Genomic DNA, 17,799 nt, shown 5'->3' with positions numbered 1-17,799 from the left:
CCTCCGATACACCTCTCTTCCTCCATTTCCCCCCACTCTCCCATTCCCCTCTCTACCTCTGGTTCCCCTCTCTCCCTCCTGTTCCCCTCTCTCCCTCCGATTCCCCTCTCTCCCTCCATTCCCCTCTCTCCCTCCATTCCCCTCTCTACCTCTGGTTCCTCTCTCTCCCTGCTATTCCACTCTCTCCCTCCAATTCCCCTCTCTCCCTCTGATACACCTCTCTTCCTCCATTTCCCCCCACTCTCCCATTCCCCTCTCTACCTCTGGTTCCCCTCTCTCCCTTCGATTCCCCTCTCTCCCTCCCATTCCCCTCTCTCCCTCCCATTCCCCTCTCTCCCTCCCATTTCCCTCTCTCCCTCCATTCCCCTCACTCCCTCCGTTTCCCCTCTCTCCTTCCCATACCCCTCTCTCCCTCTGATTCCCCTCTCTGCCCCCAATTCCTCTCTCCCTCCCATTCATCTTTCTCATTCCCATTCCCCATCTACCTCTGATTCCTCTCTCTCCCTCCAATTCCCCTCCCTCCCTCCAATTCCCCTCCCTCCCTCCAATGTCCATCCCTCCCTCCCGTTTCCCTCTCTCCCTCTGATATCCCTCTCTCCCTCCGATTTCCCTCTCTCCCTCCGATGCACCTCTCTCCCTACAATTTCCCTCCCTCTCTCCTATACCCCTCCCTCCCTCCGATACCCCTCCCTCCCTCCAATTCCCCTCTCTCCCTCCGATACCCCTCTCTCCCTCCTGTTCCCCTCCCTCCCTCCTGTTCCCCTCCCTCTCTCCGATTCCCCTCTCTCCCTCCGATTCCCCTCCCTCCCTCCAATTCCCCTCTTCCCTCCGAAACCCCTCCCTCCAATTCCCCACTCTCCACCAATTTCCCTCCCTCCCTCTGATGCCACTCCCTCCAATACCCCTCTCTCTCTCCAATACCCCTCTCTCCCTCCAATTCCCCTCTCTCCCTCCAATTCCCCTCTCTCCCTCTGATACACCTCTCTCCCTCCGTTTGCCCCTCCCATTCCCTTCTCTCCCTCTGATTCCCACTCTCCCTCCGATACCCCTCTATCCCTCCCATTCCCCTCTCTTCCTTTGTTTCCCCCCTTTCCCTCCCATTCCCCTCTGTCCCTCTAATTCCCATCTCTCCCTCCCGTTCCCCTCTCTCCCTCCATTTCCCCTCTCCCTCCGATACCCCTCTCTCCCTCCAATACCCCTCTCTCCCTCTGTTTCCCCTCCCTCCCTGCCTCCCTCTCCTCTCTCCCTCCCATTCCACTCTCTTCCCCTGTTTCCCCCTTTCCCTCCCATTTCCCCCTCTTCTCCCATTCCCCACTCTCCCTCCAATTCTACTCTCTCCCTCCAATACCACTCCTTCCCTCTGATACACCTCTCTCCCTCTGATACACCTATCTCCCTCCAATTTCCCTCCATCCCGCCAATACCCCTCTCCCTCCGATACCCCTCCCCCCTCCGATTCCCCACTCTCCCTCCAATTACCCTCCCTCCCTCTGATTCACCTCTCTCCCTCCAATTTTTCTCCCTCCCTCCGTTAACCCTCCCTCCCTCCAATTCCATTCTCTCCCTCCGATACCCCTCTCTCTCCAATACCCCCCTCGCCCTCCAATTTCCCTCCCTCTCTCCAATACCCCCTCTCCCTCCAATTCCCCTCCCTCCCTCCAATTCCCTCTCTCCCTCCGATACCCCTCTCTCCCTCTGTTACCCCTCCCTCCCTCTCTCCCTGCCCTCTCTCCCTCCCATTCCCCTCTCTTCCTCTGTTTCCCCTTTCCCTCCCATTTCCCCTCTCCCTCCTATTCCCGTCTCTCCCTCCTATTCCCATCTCTCCGTTCTATTCCCCTCTCTCCCTTCCATACCCCTCTCTCCCTCTGAATTCCCCTCTCTCTCCCATTTCCCTCACTCCCTCCATTCCTCTCTCCCTCCCATTTCCCCCTCCCTCCCATTCCACTCTCTTCCTCTGTTTCCCCCTTTCCCTCCCATTTCCCTCTCTCCCTCCTATTCCCCCTCTCCCTCCTATTCCCCCTCTCCCTCCTATTCCCCTGTCTCCATCTGAATCCCCCTCTCCCTCCCATACCCCACTGTCCCTCCGTTTCCCCTCTTTCCCTCCATTTCCCCTCTCTCCCTCCCATTCCTCTCTCTCCCTCCCATTCCCCTCTCTCCCTCCCATTCCCCTCTCTCCCTCCCATTTCCCTCTCTCCCTCCATTCCCCTCACTCCCTCTGTTTCCCCTCTCTCCTTCCCATACCCCTCTCTCCCTCTGATCCCTCTCTCTGCCCCCAATTCCTCTCTCCCTCCCATTCACCTTTCTCGTTCCCATTCCACATCTCCCTCTGATTCCTCTCTCTCCCTCCGATACCCCTCTCTCCCTCCGATAACCCTCTCTCCCTCCTGTCCTCCTCTCTCCCTCTGATACCCCTCTCTCCCTCCGATACCCCTCTCTCGCACCTGTCCCCCTCTCTCCCTCCGATACACCTCTCTTCCTCCATTTCCCCCCACTCTCCCATTCCCCTCTCTACCTCTGGTTCCCCTCTCTCCCTCCTGTTCCCCTCTCTCCTTCCGATTCCCCTCTCTCCCTCCATTCCCCTCTCTCCCTCCATTCCCCTCTCTACCTCTGGTTCCTCTCTCTCCCTGCTATTCCACTCTCTCCCTCCAATTCCCCTCTCTCCCTCTGATACACCTCTCTTCCTCCATTTCCCCCCACTCTCCCATTCCCCTCTCTACCTCTGGTTCCCCTCTCTCCCTTCGATTCCCCTCTCTCCCTCCAATTCCCCTCTCTCCCTCCAATTCCCCTCTCTCCCTCCTATTCCCCTCTCTCCCTCCGATTCCCCTCTCTCCCTCCAATATCCCTCTCTCCCTCCGATTCCCCTCTCTCCCTCCGTTCCCCTCTCTCCCTCCATTCCCCTCTCTCCCTCCGATTCCCCTCTCTCCCTCCAATATCCCTCTCTCCCTCCAATTCCCCTCTCTCCCTTCGATTCCCCTCTCTCCCTCCGATTCCCATCTCTCCCTCCGATTCCCCTCTCTCCCTCCATTCCCCTCTCACCCTCCTATTCCCCTCTCTCCCTCCTTTTCCCACTCCCTCTCCCAACCCCCCGCCCTCCCATTCCCCTCACTCCCTCCCATTCCCCTCTCTCCTTCCCATACCCCTCTCTCCCTCCCATTCCCCTCTCCCTCCCATTCCCCCCTCTCCCTCCCATTCCCCTCTCTCCCTCTGATCCCTCTCTCTGCCCCCAATTCCCCTCTCCCTCCCATTCACCTTTCTCGTTCCCATTCCCCATTTCCCTCTGATTCCTCTCTCTCCCTCCTATTCCCTTCTCTCCCTTCTATTCCCCTCCCTCCCTCCTATTCCCCCTCTCCCTCCTATTCCCCTCTCTCCCTCCGTTTCCCCCTCCCTCCAATTCCCCTCTCTCTCCCTCCAATACACCTCTCTCCCTCCGATACACCTCTCTCACTCCAATATCCCCCTCTCCCTCAAATTTCCCTCCCTCCCTCCGATACACCTCTCTCCATCCCATACCCCTCTCTCCCTCTGATCCCTCTCTCTCTGCCCTCAATTCCCCCTCCCTCCCATTCACCTTTCTCGTTCCCATTCCCCATCTCCCTCCGATACATCTATCTCCCTCCGATTCCCCCCTCTCCCTCCGATTCCCCCCTCTCCCTCCGATGCACCTCTCTCCCTCTGATGCACCTCTCTCCCTCCATTCCCCCCTCACTCCCATTCCCCTCTCTATCTCTGATTCCCCCTCTCTCCCTCCCATTCCCCTCTCTCCCTCCCATTCCCCAACTCCCTCTGATTCCTCTCTCTCCCTCCGATATCCCTCTCTCTCTCCAATTCCCCTCTCTCCTTCTGATACACCACTCTCCCTCTGATTCCCCTCTCTCTCTCCGGTTCCCCTCCCTCTCTCCGATACCCCTCTCTCCCTCAAATTCCCCTCACTTCCTCCAATGCCCATCTCTCCCTCCCATTCCCATCTCCCTCCAATTCCCTTCTCTCCCTCTGATTCCCCTCTCTCCCTCCGATTCCCCTCTCTCCCTCCAATATCCCTCTCTCCCTCCGATTCCCCTCTCTCCCTCCAATTCCCCTCTCTCCCTCCGATTCCGATCTCTCCCTCCGATTCCCCTCTCTCCCTCCATTCCCCTCTCACCCTCCTATTCCCCTCTCTCCCTCCTTTTCCCACTCCCTCTCCCAACCCCCCGCCCTCCCATTCCCCTCACTCCCTCCCATTCCCCTCTCTCCTTCCCATACCCCTCTCTCCCTCCCATTCCCCTCTCTCCCTCCCATTCCCCCCTCTCCCTCCCATTCCCCTCTCTCCCTCTGATCCCTCTCTCTGCCCCCAATTCCCCTCTCCCTCCCATTCACCTTTCTCGTTCCCATTCCCCATCTCCCTCTGATTCCTCTCTCCCTCCTATTCCCTTCTCTCCCTTCTATTCCTCTCCCTCCCTCCTATTCCCCCTCTCCCTCCTATTCCCCTCTCTCCCTCCGTTTCCCCCTCCCTCCCATTCCTCACTCTCCCTCCAATTTCCCTCCCTCCCTCTGATACCCCTCCCTCCAATTCCCCTCTCTCTCCCTCCAATACACCTCTCTCCTTCCGATACACCTCTTTCACTCCAATATCCCCCTCTCCCTCAAATTTCCCTCCCTCCCTCCGATACACCTCTCTCCATCCCATACCCCCCCTCCCTCTGATCCCTCTCTCTCTGCCCTCAATTCCCCCTCCCTCCCATTCACCTTTCTCGTTCCCATTCCCCATCTCCCTCCGATACATCTATCTCCCTCCGATTCCCCCCTCTCCCTCCGATGCACCTTTCTCCCTCCGATGCACCTCTCTCCCTCCATTTCCCCCCTCCCTCCCATTCCCCTCTCTATCTCTGATTCCCCCTCTCTCCCTCCCATTCCCCTCTCTCCCTCCCATTCCCCAACTCCCTCTGATTCCTCTCTCTCCCTCCGATATCCCTCTCTCTCTCCAATTCCCCTCTCTCCTTCTGATACACCTCTCTCCCTCTGATTCCCCTCTCTCTCTCCGGTTCCCCTCCCTCTCTCCGATACCCCTCTCTCCCTCAAATTCCCCTCACTTCCTCCAATGCCCATCTCTCCCTCCCATTCCCCCCTCCCTCCAATTCCCTTCTCTCCCTCTGATTCCCCACTGTCCCTCCAATTCCCCTCTCTCTCCGATTCCCTGTCTCCCTCCGATACCCCTCTCTTCCTCCAATACCCCTCTCTCCCTCTGTTCCCCTCCCTCTCCTCTCTCCCTCCCCTCTTCCCTCCCATTCCCCTCTCTTCCTCTGTTTCCCCCTTTCCCTCCCATTTCCCTCTCTCCCTCCCATACCCCTCTCTCCCTCTGAATTCCCCTCTTCCTTCCATTTCTCTCTCTCCCTCCATTCCCCTCTCTCACTCCCATACCCCTCTCTCCCTCTGTCCCTCCGATTCCCCTCCAATTCCCCTCCCTCTCTCCAATTCTCCTTCATCCCTCCAATTCCCCTCTCTCCCTCCGATACCCCCCTCTCTATGATACCCCTCTCTCTCTCCAATACCCCTCTCTCCCTCCATTTCCCCTCCCTCCCTCTCCTCTCTACCTCCCATTCCCCCCTCTCTCCTATTCCCGTCCCTACCTCTGATTCCCTCTCTCCCTCCAATACCCCTCTCTCCCTCCGTTTCCCCCTCTCCCTCCCATTCCCCTCTCTCCCTCCCATTTCCCTCCCTCCCTCCGATACTCCTCCCTCCAATTCCCCTCTCTTTCCCTCCGATACACCTCTCTCCCTCCATTTCCCCCCTCCCTCCCATACCCTTCTCTCCCTCCCATTCCCCTCTCTCCCTCTGATCCCTCTCTCTCTGCCCTCAATTCCCCTCTCCCTCCCATTCTCCTTTCTCGTTCCCATTCCCCAGCTACCTCCGATACATCTCTCTCCCTCCGTTTCCCCCCTCCCTCCCATTCCCCTCTCTATCTCTGATTCCCCCTCTCTCCATCCCATTTCCCTCTCTCCATCCTATTCCCCCTCTCCATCCTATTCCCCTCTCTCCCTCCCATTCCCCTCTCTCCCTCCCATTCCCCTCTCTCCCTCCCATTCCCCTCTCTCCCTCCCCTTCCCCTCTCTCCCTCCTATTCCCCTCTCTCCCTCCTATTCCCCTCTCTCCCTCCTTTTCCCACTCCCTCTCCCATCCCCCCTCCCTCCCATTCCCCTCACTCCCTCCCATACCCCCTCTCTCTCCCATTCCCCTCTCTCCCTCCCATTCCCCTCTCTATCTCTGATTCCCCCTCTCTCCCTCCCATTCCCCTCTCTCCCTCCCATTCCCCTCTCTCCCTCCTATTCCCATCTCTCCCTCCTATTCCCCTCTCTCCCTCCCATTCCCCTCTCTCCCTCCTATTCCCCTCTCTCCCTCCTTTTCCCACTCCCTCTCCCATCCCCCCTCCCTCCCATTCCCCTCACTCCCTCCCATACCCCCTCCCTCTCCCATTCCCCTCTCTCCCTCCCATTCCCCTCTCTATCTCTGATTCCCCCTCTCTCCCTCCCATTCCCCCTCTCTCCCTCCCATTCCCCTCTCTCCCTCCCATTCCCCTCTCTCCCTCCTATTCCCCTCTCTCCCTCCTTTTCCCACTCCCTCTCCCATCCCCCCTCCCTCCCATTCCCCTCTCTCCCTCCCATTCCCCTCTCACCCTCTGATCCCTCTCTCTGCCCCCAATTCCTCTATCCCTCCCATTCACCTTTCTCGTTCCCATTCCCCATCTCCCTCTGATTCCTCTCTCTCCCTCCAATACCCCTCTCTCCCTCTGATACCCCTCTCTCCCTCCGATTCCCCTCTCTCCCACCGATTCCCCTCTCTCCCACCGATTCCCCTCCCTCCCTCCAATGCCCCTCTCTCCCTCCCGTTCCCCTCTCTCCCTCCGATTCCCCTCTCTCCCTCCGATACCCCTCTCTCCCTCCGATTCCCCTCTCTCCCACCGATTCCCCTCCCTCCCTCCAATGCCCCTCTCTCCCTCCCGTTCCCCTCTCTCCCTCCGATTCCCCCCTCTCCCTCCGATTCCCCTCCCTCCCTCCAATGCCCCTCTCTCCCTCCCGTTCCCCTCCCTCCCTCCAATGCCCATCTCTCCCTCCCATTCCCCTATCTCCCTCCAATTCCCCTCTCTCTCTCTCTCTCAAATTCCCCCCCTCCCTCTGATTCCCCCTCTCCCTCCAATACCCCTCTCTCCCTCCATTTCCACTCCCTCCCTCTCTCCCTCCCCTCACCCTCTCTTCCTCTGTTTCCCCCTTACCCTCCCATTTCCCTCTCTCCCTCCTATTCCCCCCTCCCTCCTATTCCCCTCTCTCCATCTGAATCCCCCTCCCTCCATTTCCCCTCTCTCCCTCCGTTTCCCCTCTCTCCCTCCCATTCCCCTCTCTCCCTCTGATGCCTCTCTCTCTGCCCCCAATTCCTCTCTCCCTCCCATTCACCTTTCTCGTTCCAATTCCACATCTCCCTCTGATTCCTCTCTCTTCCTCTGATTCCTCTCACTCCCTCCGATACCCCTCTCTCCCTCCGATACCCCTCTCTCCCTCCAATTCCCCTCTCTCCCTCTGATACCCCTCTCTCCCTCTGATACCCCTCTCTCCCTCTGATTCCTCTCTCTCCCTCCGATACCCCTCTCTCCCCCCGATACCCCTCTCTCCCTCCGATACCCCTCTCTCCCTCTGATACCCCTGTCTCCCTCCGATACCTCTCTCTCTCCCTCTGATACCCCTCTCTCCCTCTGATACCCCTCTCTCCCTCCGATACCCCTCTCTCCCTCCGATACCCCTCTCTCCCTCTGATACCTCTCTCTCTCCCTCCGATACCCCTCTCTCCCTCCAATACCCCTCTCTCCCTCCGATACCCCTCTCTCCCTCCGATACCCCTCTCTCCCTCCGATACCCCTCTCTCCCTCCGATACCCCTCCCTCCCTCCGATACCCCACTCTCTCCGATATCCCTCTCTCCCTCCGATACCTCTCTCTCTCCCTGTGATATCCCCCTCTCCCCCTCTGATACCCCTCTCTCCCTCTGATACCTCTCTCTCTCCCTCCGATATCCCTCTCTCCCTCCGATACACCTCTCTCCCTCCAATACCCCTCCCTCCCTCCAATTCCCCTCTCTCCCTCCAGAGAGCAGCGAGTGAGGGCGTGAATGAGGGAGAGTCGATGAGGGAGCAGCGAGTAAGGGGTGAATGAGGGGGTAGTGAATGAGTGATGAGGGAGCAGCAATTGAGTGATGAGAGAGCAGCGAGTGAGGGGGTGAATGAGGGAGCAGCGAGTGAGGGGGTGAATGAGGGAGCAGCGAGTGAGGGGGTGAATGAGGGAGCGGTGAATGAGGGAGCAGTGAGTGAGGGGGTGAATGAGGGAGCAGCGAGTGAGGGGGTGAATGAGGGAGCAGCGAGTGAGGGGGTGAATGAGGGAGCGGTGAATGAGGGAGCAGTGAGTGAGGGGGTGAATGAGGGAGCAGTGAGTGAGGGGGTGAATGAGGGAGCAGTGAGTGAGGGGGTGAATGAGGGAGCAGCGAGTGAGGGGGTGAATGAGGGAGCAGTAGGTGAGTGACAAGGGAGCAGTGAGTGAGTGATGAGGGAGGGAGTTGGAGAGTAGGTGAGGCTCCCTGTGCTGACCTGCCATGATGTGAATAACCCTCACAGGGGTTACTCCCCGTGTGTTTGATGGAAGCATCACGGTGGGTTAAGAGTGAGGGGAGGCCTCTCACTGACCTCACGGAGTGAGAGAGGGTATCGGAGGGACAGAGGGGTATCAGAGGGGGAGAGGGGTATCGGAGGGGGAGAGGGGTATCAGAGGGAGAGAGGGGTATCGGAGGGAGAGAGGGGTATCGGAGGGGGACAAGGGTATAGAAGGGAGAGAGAGGGGTATCAGAGGGAGAGAGGGGTATCGGAGGGGGAGAGGGGTATCAGAGGGAGAGAGGGGTATCGGAGGGAGAGAGGGGTATCGGAGGGGGACAAGGGTATAGAAGGGAGAGAGAGGGGTATCAGAGGGAGAGAAGGGTATCGGAGGGAGAGAGGGGTATCGGAGGGAGAGAGGGGTATCAGAGGGAGAGGGGTATCGGAGGGGGACAAGGGTATAGAAGGGAGAGAGAGGGGTATCAGAGGGAGAGAAGGGTATTGGAGGGAGAGAGGGGTATCGGAGGGAGGGAGGGGTATCGGAGGGAGAGAGGGGTATCGAAGGGAGAGAGGGGTATCGGAGGGAGAGGGGGGTATCGGAGAGAGAGAGGGGTATCGGAGAGAGAGAGGGGTATCGGAGAGAGAGGGGTATTGGAGGGAGAGGAGGTATCAGAGGGAGAGAGGGGTATCGGAGAGAGAGGGGTATCGGAGGGAGAGGAGGTATCAGAGGGAGAGAGGGGTATCGAAGGGAGAGAGGGGTATCGGAGGGAGAGAGGGGTATCGGAGGGAGAGAGGGGTATCGGAGAGAGAGAGGGGTATCGGAGGGAGACGGGTATCAGAGGGAGACAGGGGTATCGGAGGGAGAGAGGGGTATCGGAGGGAGACAGGGGTATCGGAGAGAGGGGGGTATCGGAGGGAGACAGGGGTATCGGAGAGAGAGGGGTATCGGAGGGAGACAGGGGTATCGGAGGGAGAGAGGGGTATCGGAGGGAGGGAGGGGAATCAGAGGGGGAGAGGGTTATCGGAGGGGGAGAGGAGTTCCAGACACTTGCAACTTTCCCATAAACACACCCCCTTGGCACCAAAGGTAAAACCAAACACAGGTTCTTACAGGAGAGATGTCAGAGAGAGAGAGGATCAGTGTGGAGCTGGTCCTTTGACCAACAGTCTCAAAAAACTGACTGCATGATAAAACCAAACTGAACCAAACCAAACCAGATCGTAGTTCAGCTGAAGGGCTGACCACTTCAGTGTACAAGTGATTGTGTTTTTAAACAAATTTCCTCAGTGATTGATGCTCAAAGCCTGATTGAATGGGTCCCTGGTGCTGTGAGGCAGCAGTGCTAACCACTGCTTGGTACGCTTCCCTTTATTGGTCAGAGGATTGAGTACAGGAGTTGGGAGGTCATGGTGCAGCTGTACAGGACATTGGTTAGGCCGCTGTTGGAATATTGCATGCAATTCTGGTCTCCTTCCTATCGGAAAGATGTTGTGAAACATGAAATGGTTCAGAAAAGATTTACAAGGATGTTGCCAGGGTTGGAGGATTTGAGCTCAAGGGAGAGGCTGAACAGGCTGGGGCTGTTTTCCCTGGAGCGTCGGAGGCTGAGGGGTGACCTTACAGAGGTTTATAAAATCATGAGGGACATGGATAGGATAAATAGACAAAGTCTTTTCCCTGGGGTTGGGGGAGTCCAGAACTAGAGGGCATAGGTTTAGGGTGAGAGGGGAAAGATATAAAAGAGACCTAAGGGGCAACATTTTCACACAGAGGGTGGTATGTGTATGGAATGAGCTGCCAGAGGAAGTGGTGGGGGCTGGTACAATTGCAACATTTAAGAGGCATTTGGATGGGTATATGAATAGGAAGGGTTTGGAGGGATATGGGCCGGGTGCTGGCAGATGGGACTTGATTAGGTTGGGATATCTGGTCGGCACGGACGGGTTGGACTGAAGGGTCTATTTCCATGCTGTACATCTCTATGATTCTAATTCCCAGACACTGGTCAGCTCAGGCACAGCCATCAGGCAATGTTGGCAATTGGCCTCAGTGCCTTGAGGTGAGTTGGGGGTGAGGGGGTCCCCCTGCCCCCCCCCCCCAAACCCCCCCATTGCTGCCTGTTCAGTGTTAAGCCCCCACCCTGTACAGTGGGCGTTGTGGCTTCAGGAACGGTTCGCAACCAGAGGAACTGAAGGAACGTTAGCAAATCAACCTGTGACTGTGAGAGAGTCCTCCTCAGTCAGCATCATGAGCCTGGGTTCAGTGTGTGGATGTGATATGTCCTCCCGGGTGTGAGCCATGCGGCTCTGGAGAGAGTGTTAGTTCCCCCTGTGTTGGTGGAGGGTGGGGACGGTGTGATTCTGATGCTGTGTGGCAGTGCTCTTTTCATTCGGCAGTGCCTGATGAATCCCAGAGTGGAGTGCTCTGTGTGACTGTGGGCAGAGGGACAGAGCTCAGGCTAACGGCTGGGTGTTACACTTGGCTGCGCTGACTGGCTGTGCCTGGTACCTCCTGGAGTCGGCTGGTAAGCTGACACCTTTCCGAGGCTCCGTGTGTCTGTGACTGTGATGTTCCTCCATGAACTGATTCGCTCCACATCAGGGGACTGTGTCCACTCGGCTCTCCCACAGCTGCTGCTGACTGGCGGCTGAAGCTGAGAAAGGGAACTGGCTTCAGTCCCCGAGCTGAACCCTCCAGGCTCAGAGAGAAGTGAGAATTCGACCAGGGAAAGCATGGGGAGACAGAGGGGAGGCTGTGACAGCTTCTTCCTGGTCCATACAGCCTGAGGTTCGGGCTGCCCGTAGGGACTGGGTGATGGGCCCTGATTACCCGATTCAACTTTCCCTTCCATGCCAACCTCCCCTTCCCCACCCCCAGCCATTTGTTCTGACAGTCCAGGCAGTAACTCTCCGGAATTATGAAACCTGGATATTAATGTTCCTGTGTATTTCTTTAGGAAAACTGCTTCAGTTTGTAAAAAAAAAATGTCCCATAACATAACAAAACATAACAAAGATCACAGCAGCACAGACTGCTGAAACAGTCAGGCCATTATAGAGTCATAGAGAGGTACAGCATGGAAACAGACCATTAGGTACAATTCGTTCATGCTGACCAGTTAGCCCAAATGAATCTAGTCCCCTTTGCCGGCCCTTGGCCCATATCCCTCTAAACCCTTCCTATTCATATCCCCATCTGGATGTTTTGTAAATGTTGTCATTGTACCAGCTTCTACTATATCCTCTGCCAGTTCATACATTATATATTAGTCCCCTCCCATCTGAAGCCTATGTCCTCTGGAGTCTCCTGCTCGTCTGGGAAAAGACTTTATCTATTTATCCTATCTGAGCCCCTCCTGATTTTATAAACCTCTATGAGGTCACCCCTCAGTCTCTGACGCTCCAGGGAAAAACAGCCCCAGCCTATACAGCCTCTCCCTATAGCTGAAACCCTTCAACCCAGCTACACCTTTGTAAATCTTTTCTGAACCCTTTCAAGTTCCACAACATCTTTCCTATAGTACAGAGTAATAGAGTCATAGAGATGTACAGCATGGAAACAGAGTCCAACCCGTCCATGCCGACCAGATATCCCAACCCAACCTAGTCCCACCTGCCAGCACCCGGCCCCTATCCCTCCAAACCCTTCCTATTCATATACCCATCCAGATGCCTGTTGCAATTGTGCCAGTCCCCACCACAGTCCATAGTTCCATGCAGTATTCCTGCAGTGGCCTAACTAATGTCCGGTACAGCTGCAACATGACCTCCCAACTCCTGTACTCCCAACTTCTGACCAATAAAGGGAAGCATCCCAAACGCCTTCCTCACTATCCTTATCCTACCTACCTGCGACTCTACTCCCATCCTGTCTGCAGTAGATCTGCAACTGGGCAGTCCACTTAGTGCCATTTCCCCATCTTCTTCCCGTAAACCCTGCACTGTCTTCCTTTCCAGAAATCAGGATAATTCCCTTCTAAGTACCTCCATTTAACCAACCTCCCCCACGCTCTCAGGCAGTACTTTCCGGATGGGAACCTTCTCTCTATCCCTCTCTACTTCCCTCTTTGCACACTTGCCTCTTTTGACCATCCTTTTGGTTGTCTGTCCAATTATCTCCTTTGGGTGGCACATCATCACATTTTATCTGATCAAACCCCTGTCAAACACCTTTCAGGTGCTATATGAATTCATGGTGTCCTTGTTGCATGGCGTTACTTGGAGCTAACAGGATGGCAGTGCTGTGGACTATAAATAAGGCTGTAACAATCGAGAATCGATTCCAGCAGAGTGTTGATTCTGAGTTCACTTCCAATTTGATGGAATGGGTTTAATTAAGAACAGAAGGAATAAGAGCCAAAGTAGGCCATTCAGCCCATCGAGTCTGTCGCACCCCCTTGATATGGCCCTGGATGATCTGGTTCCTCCACTCCTCACTCCCGACATTCTTCGCTCTCCTCAGAGACCAGTGAGATGCATGGTCGGACTGGGCAAGATGTGACCGCAATTTGGGTGGGACGTTGGTCAGATGTGGGTGAGGTGAGAGTGACCCACAAGCTGTGGGCAGACAGACCCTGCCATTAGGGGTATTTGGCACCTGACCGTCAGGAGCCCTTACCCCATCCTAGCATCCTCCGAGGCATTGGCACCCAAGGACTGGGCACACTGGGACCCAGCATTGTCTGGCCACATTGAGTACAGGAAGGGAACCCGTACACGTCTATGTGCTGCTGCCTAGGCCTACAGCACACCAGGGAGTGCCCAGTCCAAGGGGTATGCACCTTCCCCCAGGTCAGTGTACCTCCTCCCTCTGACACTTGTACCATGTGGACCCATCCCCAGGAGATGTCCGTCAGTCTGTCAGTCTCTTGATCTTCTCCACTCTGTGCTTGCAGGCAGCTTTAGTGACTCATCCCTTCAACAAAATCTCCAACTGGTGCAGCGGCAGTACCTACTTCCACATGTCCGTCGGTAACCTGGTGCGAGGGGGGAGGCTACTCTGTGAGACCTCACTGGTAAGGCCGGTTACTCACCGGGCTGGTTACTCACCGGGCTGGTTACTGACCGGGATGGTTACTGACCGGGATGGTTACTGATCGGGGCGGTTACTGATCGGGCCGGTTACTGACTGGGATGGTTACTGACCGGGATGGTTACTGACCGGGGCGGTTACTGACCGGGATGGTTACTGACCGGGATGGTTACTGACCGGGTTGGTTACTGACCGGGATGGTTACTGACTGGGATGGTTACTGACCGGGATGGTTACTGACCGGGATGGTTACTGACTGGGGCGGTTACTGACCGGGCCGGTTACTGACCGGGTTGGTTACTGACCGGGATGGTTACTGACCGGGCCGGTTACTGACTGGGATGGTTACTGACCGGGATGGTTACTGACCGGGGCGGTTACTGACCGGGCCGGTTACTGACCGCGTTGGTTACTGACCGGGATGGTTACTGACCGGGCCGGTTACTGACTGGGATGGTTACTGACTGGGATGGTTACTGACCGGGCCGGTTACTGACCAGGTTGGTTACTGACCGGGTTGGTTAGTGACTGGGATGGTTACTGACTGGGCCAGTTACTGACCGGGTTGGTTAGTGACTGGGATGGTTAGTGACCGGGATGGTTACTGACTGGGCCCGTTACTGACCGGGCTGTTTACTGACCGGGATGTTTACTGACCGGGATGGTTATGACTGGGATGGTTACTGACCGGGATGGTTACTGACCGGGCCAGTTACTGACCGGGATGGTTACTGACCGGGCCGGTTACTGACCGGGCTGGTTACTGACCGGGATGGTTACTGACCGGGCCGGTTACTGACCGGGATGGTTACTGACTAGGCTAGTTACTGACCGGGATAGTTACTGACTGGGTCGGATACTGACAAAGTTGGTTACTGACTGGGCTGGTTACTGACTGGGTCGGATACTGACCAAGTTGGTTACTGACCGGGCCGGTTACTGACTGGACCGGTTACTGACTGGGCCGGTTACTGGCCAGGCTGGTTACTGACTGGACCAGTTACTGACTGGACCGGTTACTGACTGGACCGGTTACTGACTGGGCTGGTTACTGACTGGACCGGTTGCTGACAGGGATGGTTACTGACCGGGTTAGTTACTGACCGGGCCGGTTACTGACCGGGATGGTTACTGACTAGGCTAGTTACTGACCGGGATAGTTACTGACTGGGTCGGATACTGACAAAGTTGGTTACTGACTGGGCTGGTTACTGACTGGGTCGGATACTGACCAAGTTGTTTACTGACCGGGCCGGTTACTGACTGGACCGGTTACTGACAGGGCCGGTTACTGGCCAGGCTGGTTACTGACTGGACCGGTTACTGACTGGACCGGTTACTGACTGGGCTGGTTACTGACTGGACCGGTTACTGACTGGGCCGGTTACTGGCCAGGCTGGTTACTGACTGGGCTGGTTACTGACTGGGCCGGTTACTGGCCAGGCTGGTTACTGACTGGACCGGTTACTGACTGGGCCGGTTACTGACTGGGCTGGTTACTGACTGGACCGGTTACTGACTGGGCCGGTTACTGACTGGGCTGGTTACTGACTGGACCGGTTACTGACTGGGCCGGTTACTGGCCAGGCTGGTTACTGACTGGACCGGTTACTGACAGGGATGGTTACTGACCGGGTTAGTTACTGACCGGGATGGTTACTCACTGGGATGGTTACTGACAGGGATGGTTACTGACCGGGATGGTTACTGACTGGGCCCGTTACTGACTAGACTGGTTACTGACTGGGCTGGTTACTGACCGGGATGGTTACTGACTAGGCCGGTTACGGACCGGGATGGTTACTGACCAGGTTGGTTACTGACCAAGTTGGTTACTGACTGGGCTGGTTACTGACCGGGATGGTTACTGACCGGGCCGGTTACTGACCGGGCCGGTTACTGACCGGGATGGTTACTGACCGGGATGGTTACTGACTGGGCCGGTTACTCACTGGGTCAGATACTGACCAAGTTGGTTACTGACCGGGATGGTTACTGACCGGGATAGTTACTGACCGGGCTCGTTACTGACCGGGATGGTTACTGACTGGGATGGTTACTGACCGGGCTCGTTACTGACCGGGATGGTTACTGACCGGGCTCGTTACTGACCGATATGGTTACTGACTGGGATGGTTACTGACCGGGATAGTTACTGACCGGGCCGGTTACTGACTGGGCTGGCAATGACCATAATACCCTGCTCCGTCCTCTAACCATCTGCACCTCTGCTTAAAGGGTTACAAGATGGATGACCTTGTCACCTCCTATGTCGGTGCCTACCAAGCTACAGTGATGCAGAGACCAGCTCGACACCTCGCCTGACCAGATCAATGTGGCCGGATTTCAGTCTCCGCGAGGAGAGTCCGACCACTCCCTCTCTCTCTGTCTGCTGCCTCTCCGTCTCTCCACTTTCCAACATCTCTCTCCTTCGCCGTTTCTCTCTCCTTCGCCTTTTCTCTCTCCTCTTTGCCTTTCCCATCCTCAGTCCACTCTCTCTTCCCAATCCAGGTCGGACTGAGTCATTGAGTTCACATTTGAGATTGTTGTGATGACGTTGTTCATGAGCATCCGAGTGCAGTTCACGCCCAGGTGGCAGAAACGTCATTCCAAATACAATCAAAGTAGCTCGGATCTGAAATGATTAATATCCCCTGACATATTGCAGATCTAACCTTGCGTAAAGACTCTCTGGGCTCCTTCTTTCTCGGGTGTACTCAGCACAAAACTCAAACCTTTTGGGTTTCTTAAATGTCCGGCAGACGGCTCAGATGGGTTCGTGCATTCTGACCCTCAGGCTGAGTGAAAAAAGGACTTTTATACACCTATTACCTTGAGCAGGCTGAAATCTTCAGAGAATCAGTGGTGTCTCCCGACCAAGGCTGGTCCCCTGCTTAATGCCATCAGTGGTGTCACTGGTGCTTCGACACACCCGCAGTGTCACCCCCGAGGAGCCCACGTACCCACCCAGTGTTACCCAGTCTCCTTTAACTTTGAGTGGACGCCTGGCTGGAGGTTTGCTCTCCCAACTTCCTGCCTCCCAATCCTCACCCATGTAACTGGGAGGCACCTGCCATTGCTCTCCCAATGATTCCATGTCTACAGTGGACTTCTGGGCCACATACTCGCTGTGTGACGGGAATGACCTGAAGAGCTCAGTCACGTGGCTGGCGTGCTTTGTAACCTGGAGCAGAGCTGGAAGGTGACCGAATTACCAGGATGTTGCTGGGAGTCGAGGGTTTGAGTTATAAGGAGGGGCTGGACACGCTGAGACTTTTCTCACTGGAACGTAGGAGGTTGAGGGGTGACCTCATGAGAGGCCATTGACCGGGTGAATAGCCAAAGTCTTTTCCCCAGGCTGGGGGAGCTCAAGATGGCGGGGTGGGGGGGGGGTGATATTTTTAAGGGGAGAGGCGAAAGATTTGTTTTTCTTTATTCATTCACAGGATGAGGGCTCTGCTGCCAAGGTTAGCATTTATTACCCATCCCTAATTGCTCAGAGGGCAGTTAAAAGTCAACCACATGGTTGTGGGTCTGGAGTCACATGTAGGCCGGACCAGGGAAGGATGGCAGTTTCCTTCCCTAAAGGGCATCAGTGAACCACATGGTTTTCCCAACAGTTGACAATGGTTATTATTAGGCTCTTAATTCCAGATTTATTGTTTAATTGAGAATTCAAATTGCAGCGTCTGCTGTGGCAAGATTCGAACCAAAGTTGCCAAGCCATTATCTGAGTCTCTGGCTTAACAGTCCAGCGATAATACAACGGGGCCATCACCTCCCCCTTTCGAACACGGAACCTGGTGTGTGGAATGAACTTCCAGAGGACGTGGTAGATGCTGGTACAGTTACTATGTCTAAAAGACATTTGGATAAGTACATGAATACGAAAGGTTTGGAGGGATGTGGGCCAGGAGTAGGCAGCTGGGACTAGTTCAGTTTGGGATTCTTGTCGACATGGACTGGTTGTTCGAAGGCTCTGTTTCCCTGCTGCATGACTGTACGACTCTACACCTTCTCCATTTCAAACCATTCCTGAGTGTTGCTTTGGTGACCAGGAATTTGATGTGATCCTGTTAAATCTGTCTGATCAAAACTGGCGCGTGGAAGACTTCCAACCAGTAGACTGCCACTTCAGTTCAGCAGTGGGTTTTGTTCATCTCTCT

The 17,799-nt window shown here is 55.9% G+C and overlaps 1 protein-coding gene across 1 annotated transcript in view; it reads left to right on the top strand.

Annotated features, from left to right (window-relative positions):
- Positions 1-16,992, top strand: part of LOC140478446 (unconventional myosin-VIIa-like) — a 531,053-nt gene extending 514,061 nt beyond the window's left edge. Inside the window, exons 42-43 of the mRNA XM_072571711.1 lie at positions 13,497-13,616; positions 15,872-16,992. Of these exons, the coding sequence (XP_072427812.1) occupies positions 13,497-13,616; positions 15,872-15,958 (207 nt within the window). The 3' untranslated portion in view covers positions 15,959-16,992. The remainder of the gene's footprint in view (positions 1-13,496; positions 13,617-15,871) is intronic.
- The last annotated feature ends 807 nt before the right edge of the window (positions 16,993-17,799 follow it).

Source organism: Chiloscyllium punctatum, chromosome 6 (assembly GCF_047496795.1).
Source record: "Chiloscyllium punctatum isolate Juve2018m chromosome 6, sChiPun1.3, whole genome shotgun sequence".
Classification (NCBI taxonomy): domain Eukaryota; kingdom Metazoa; phylum Chordata; class Chondrichthyes; order Orectolobiformes; family Hemiscylliidae; genus Chiloscyllium; species Chiloscyllium punctatum.
This window is presented reverse-complemented; position numbering and strand designations above follow the sequence as displayed.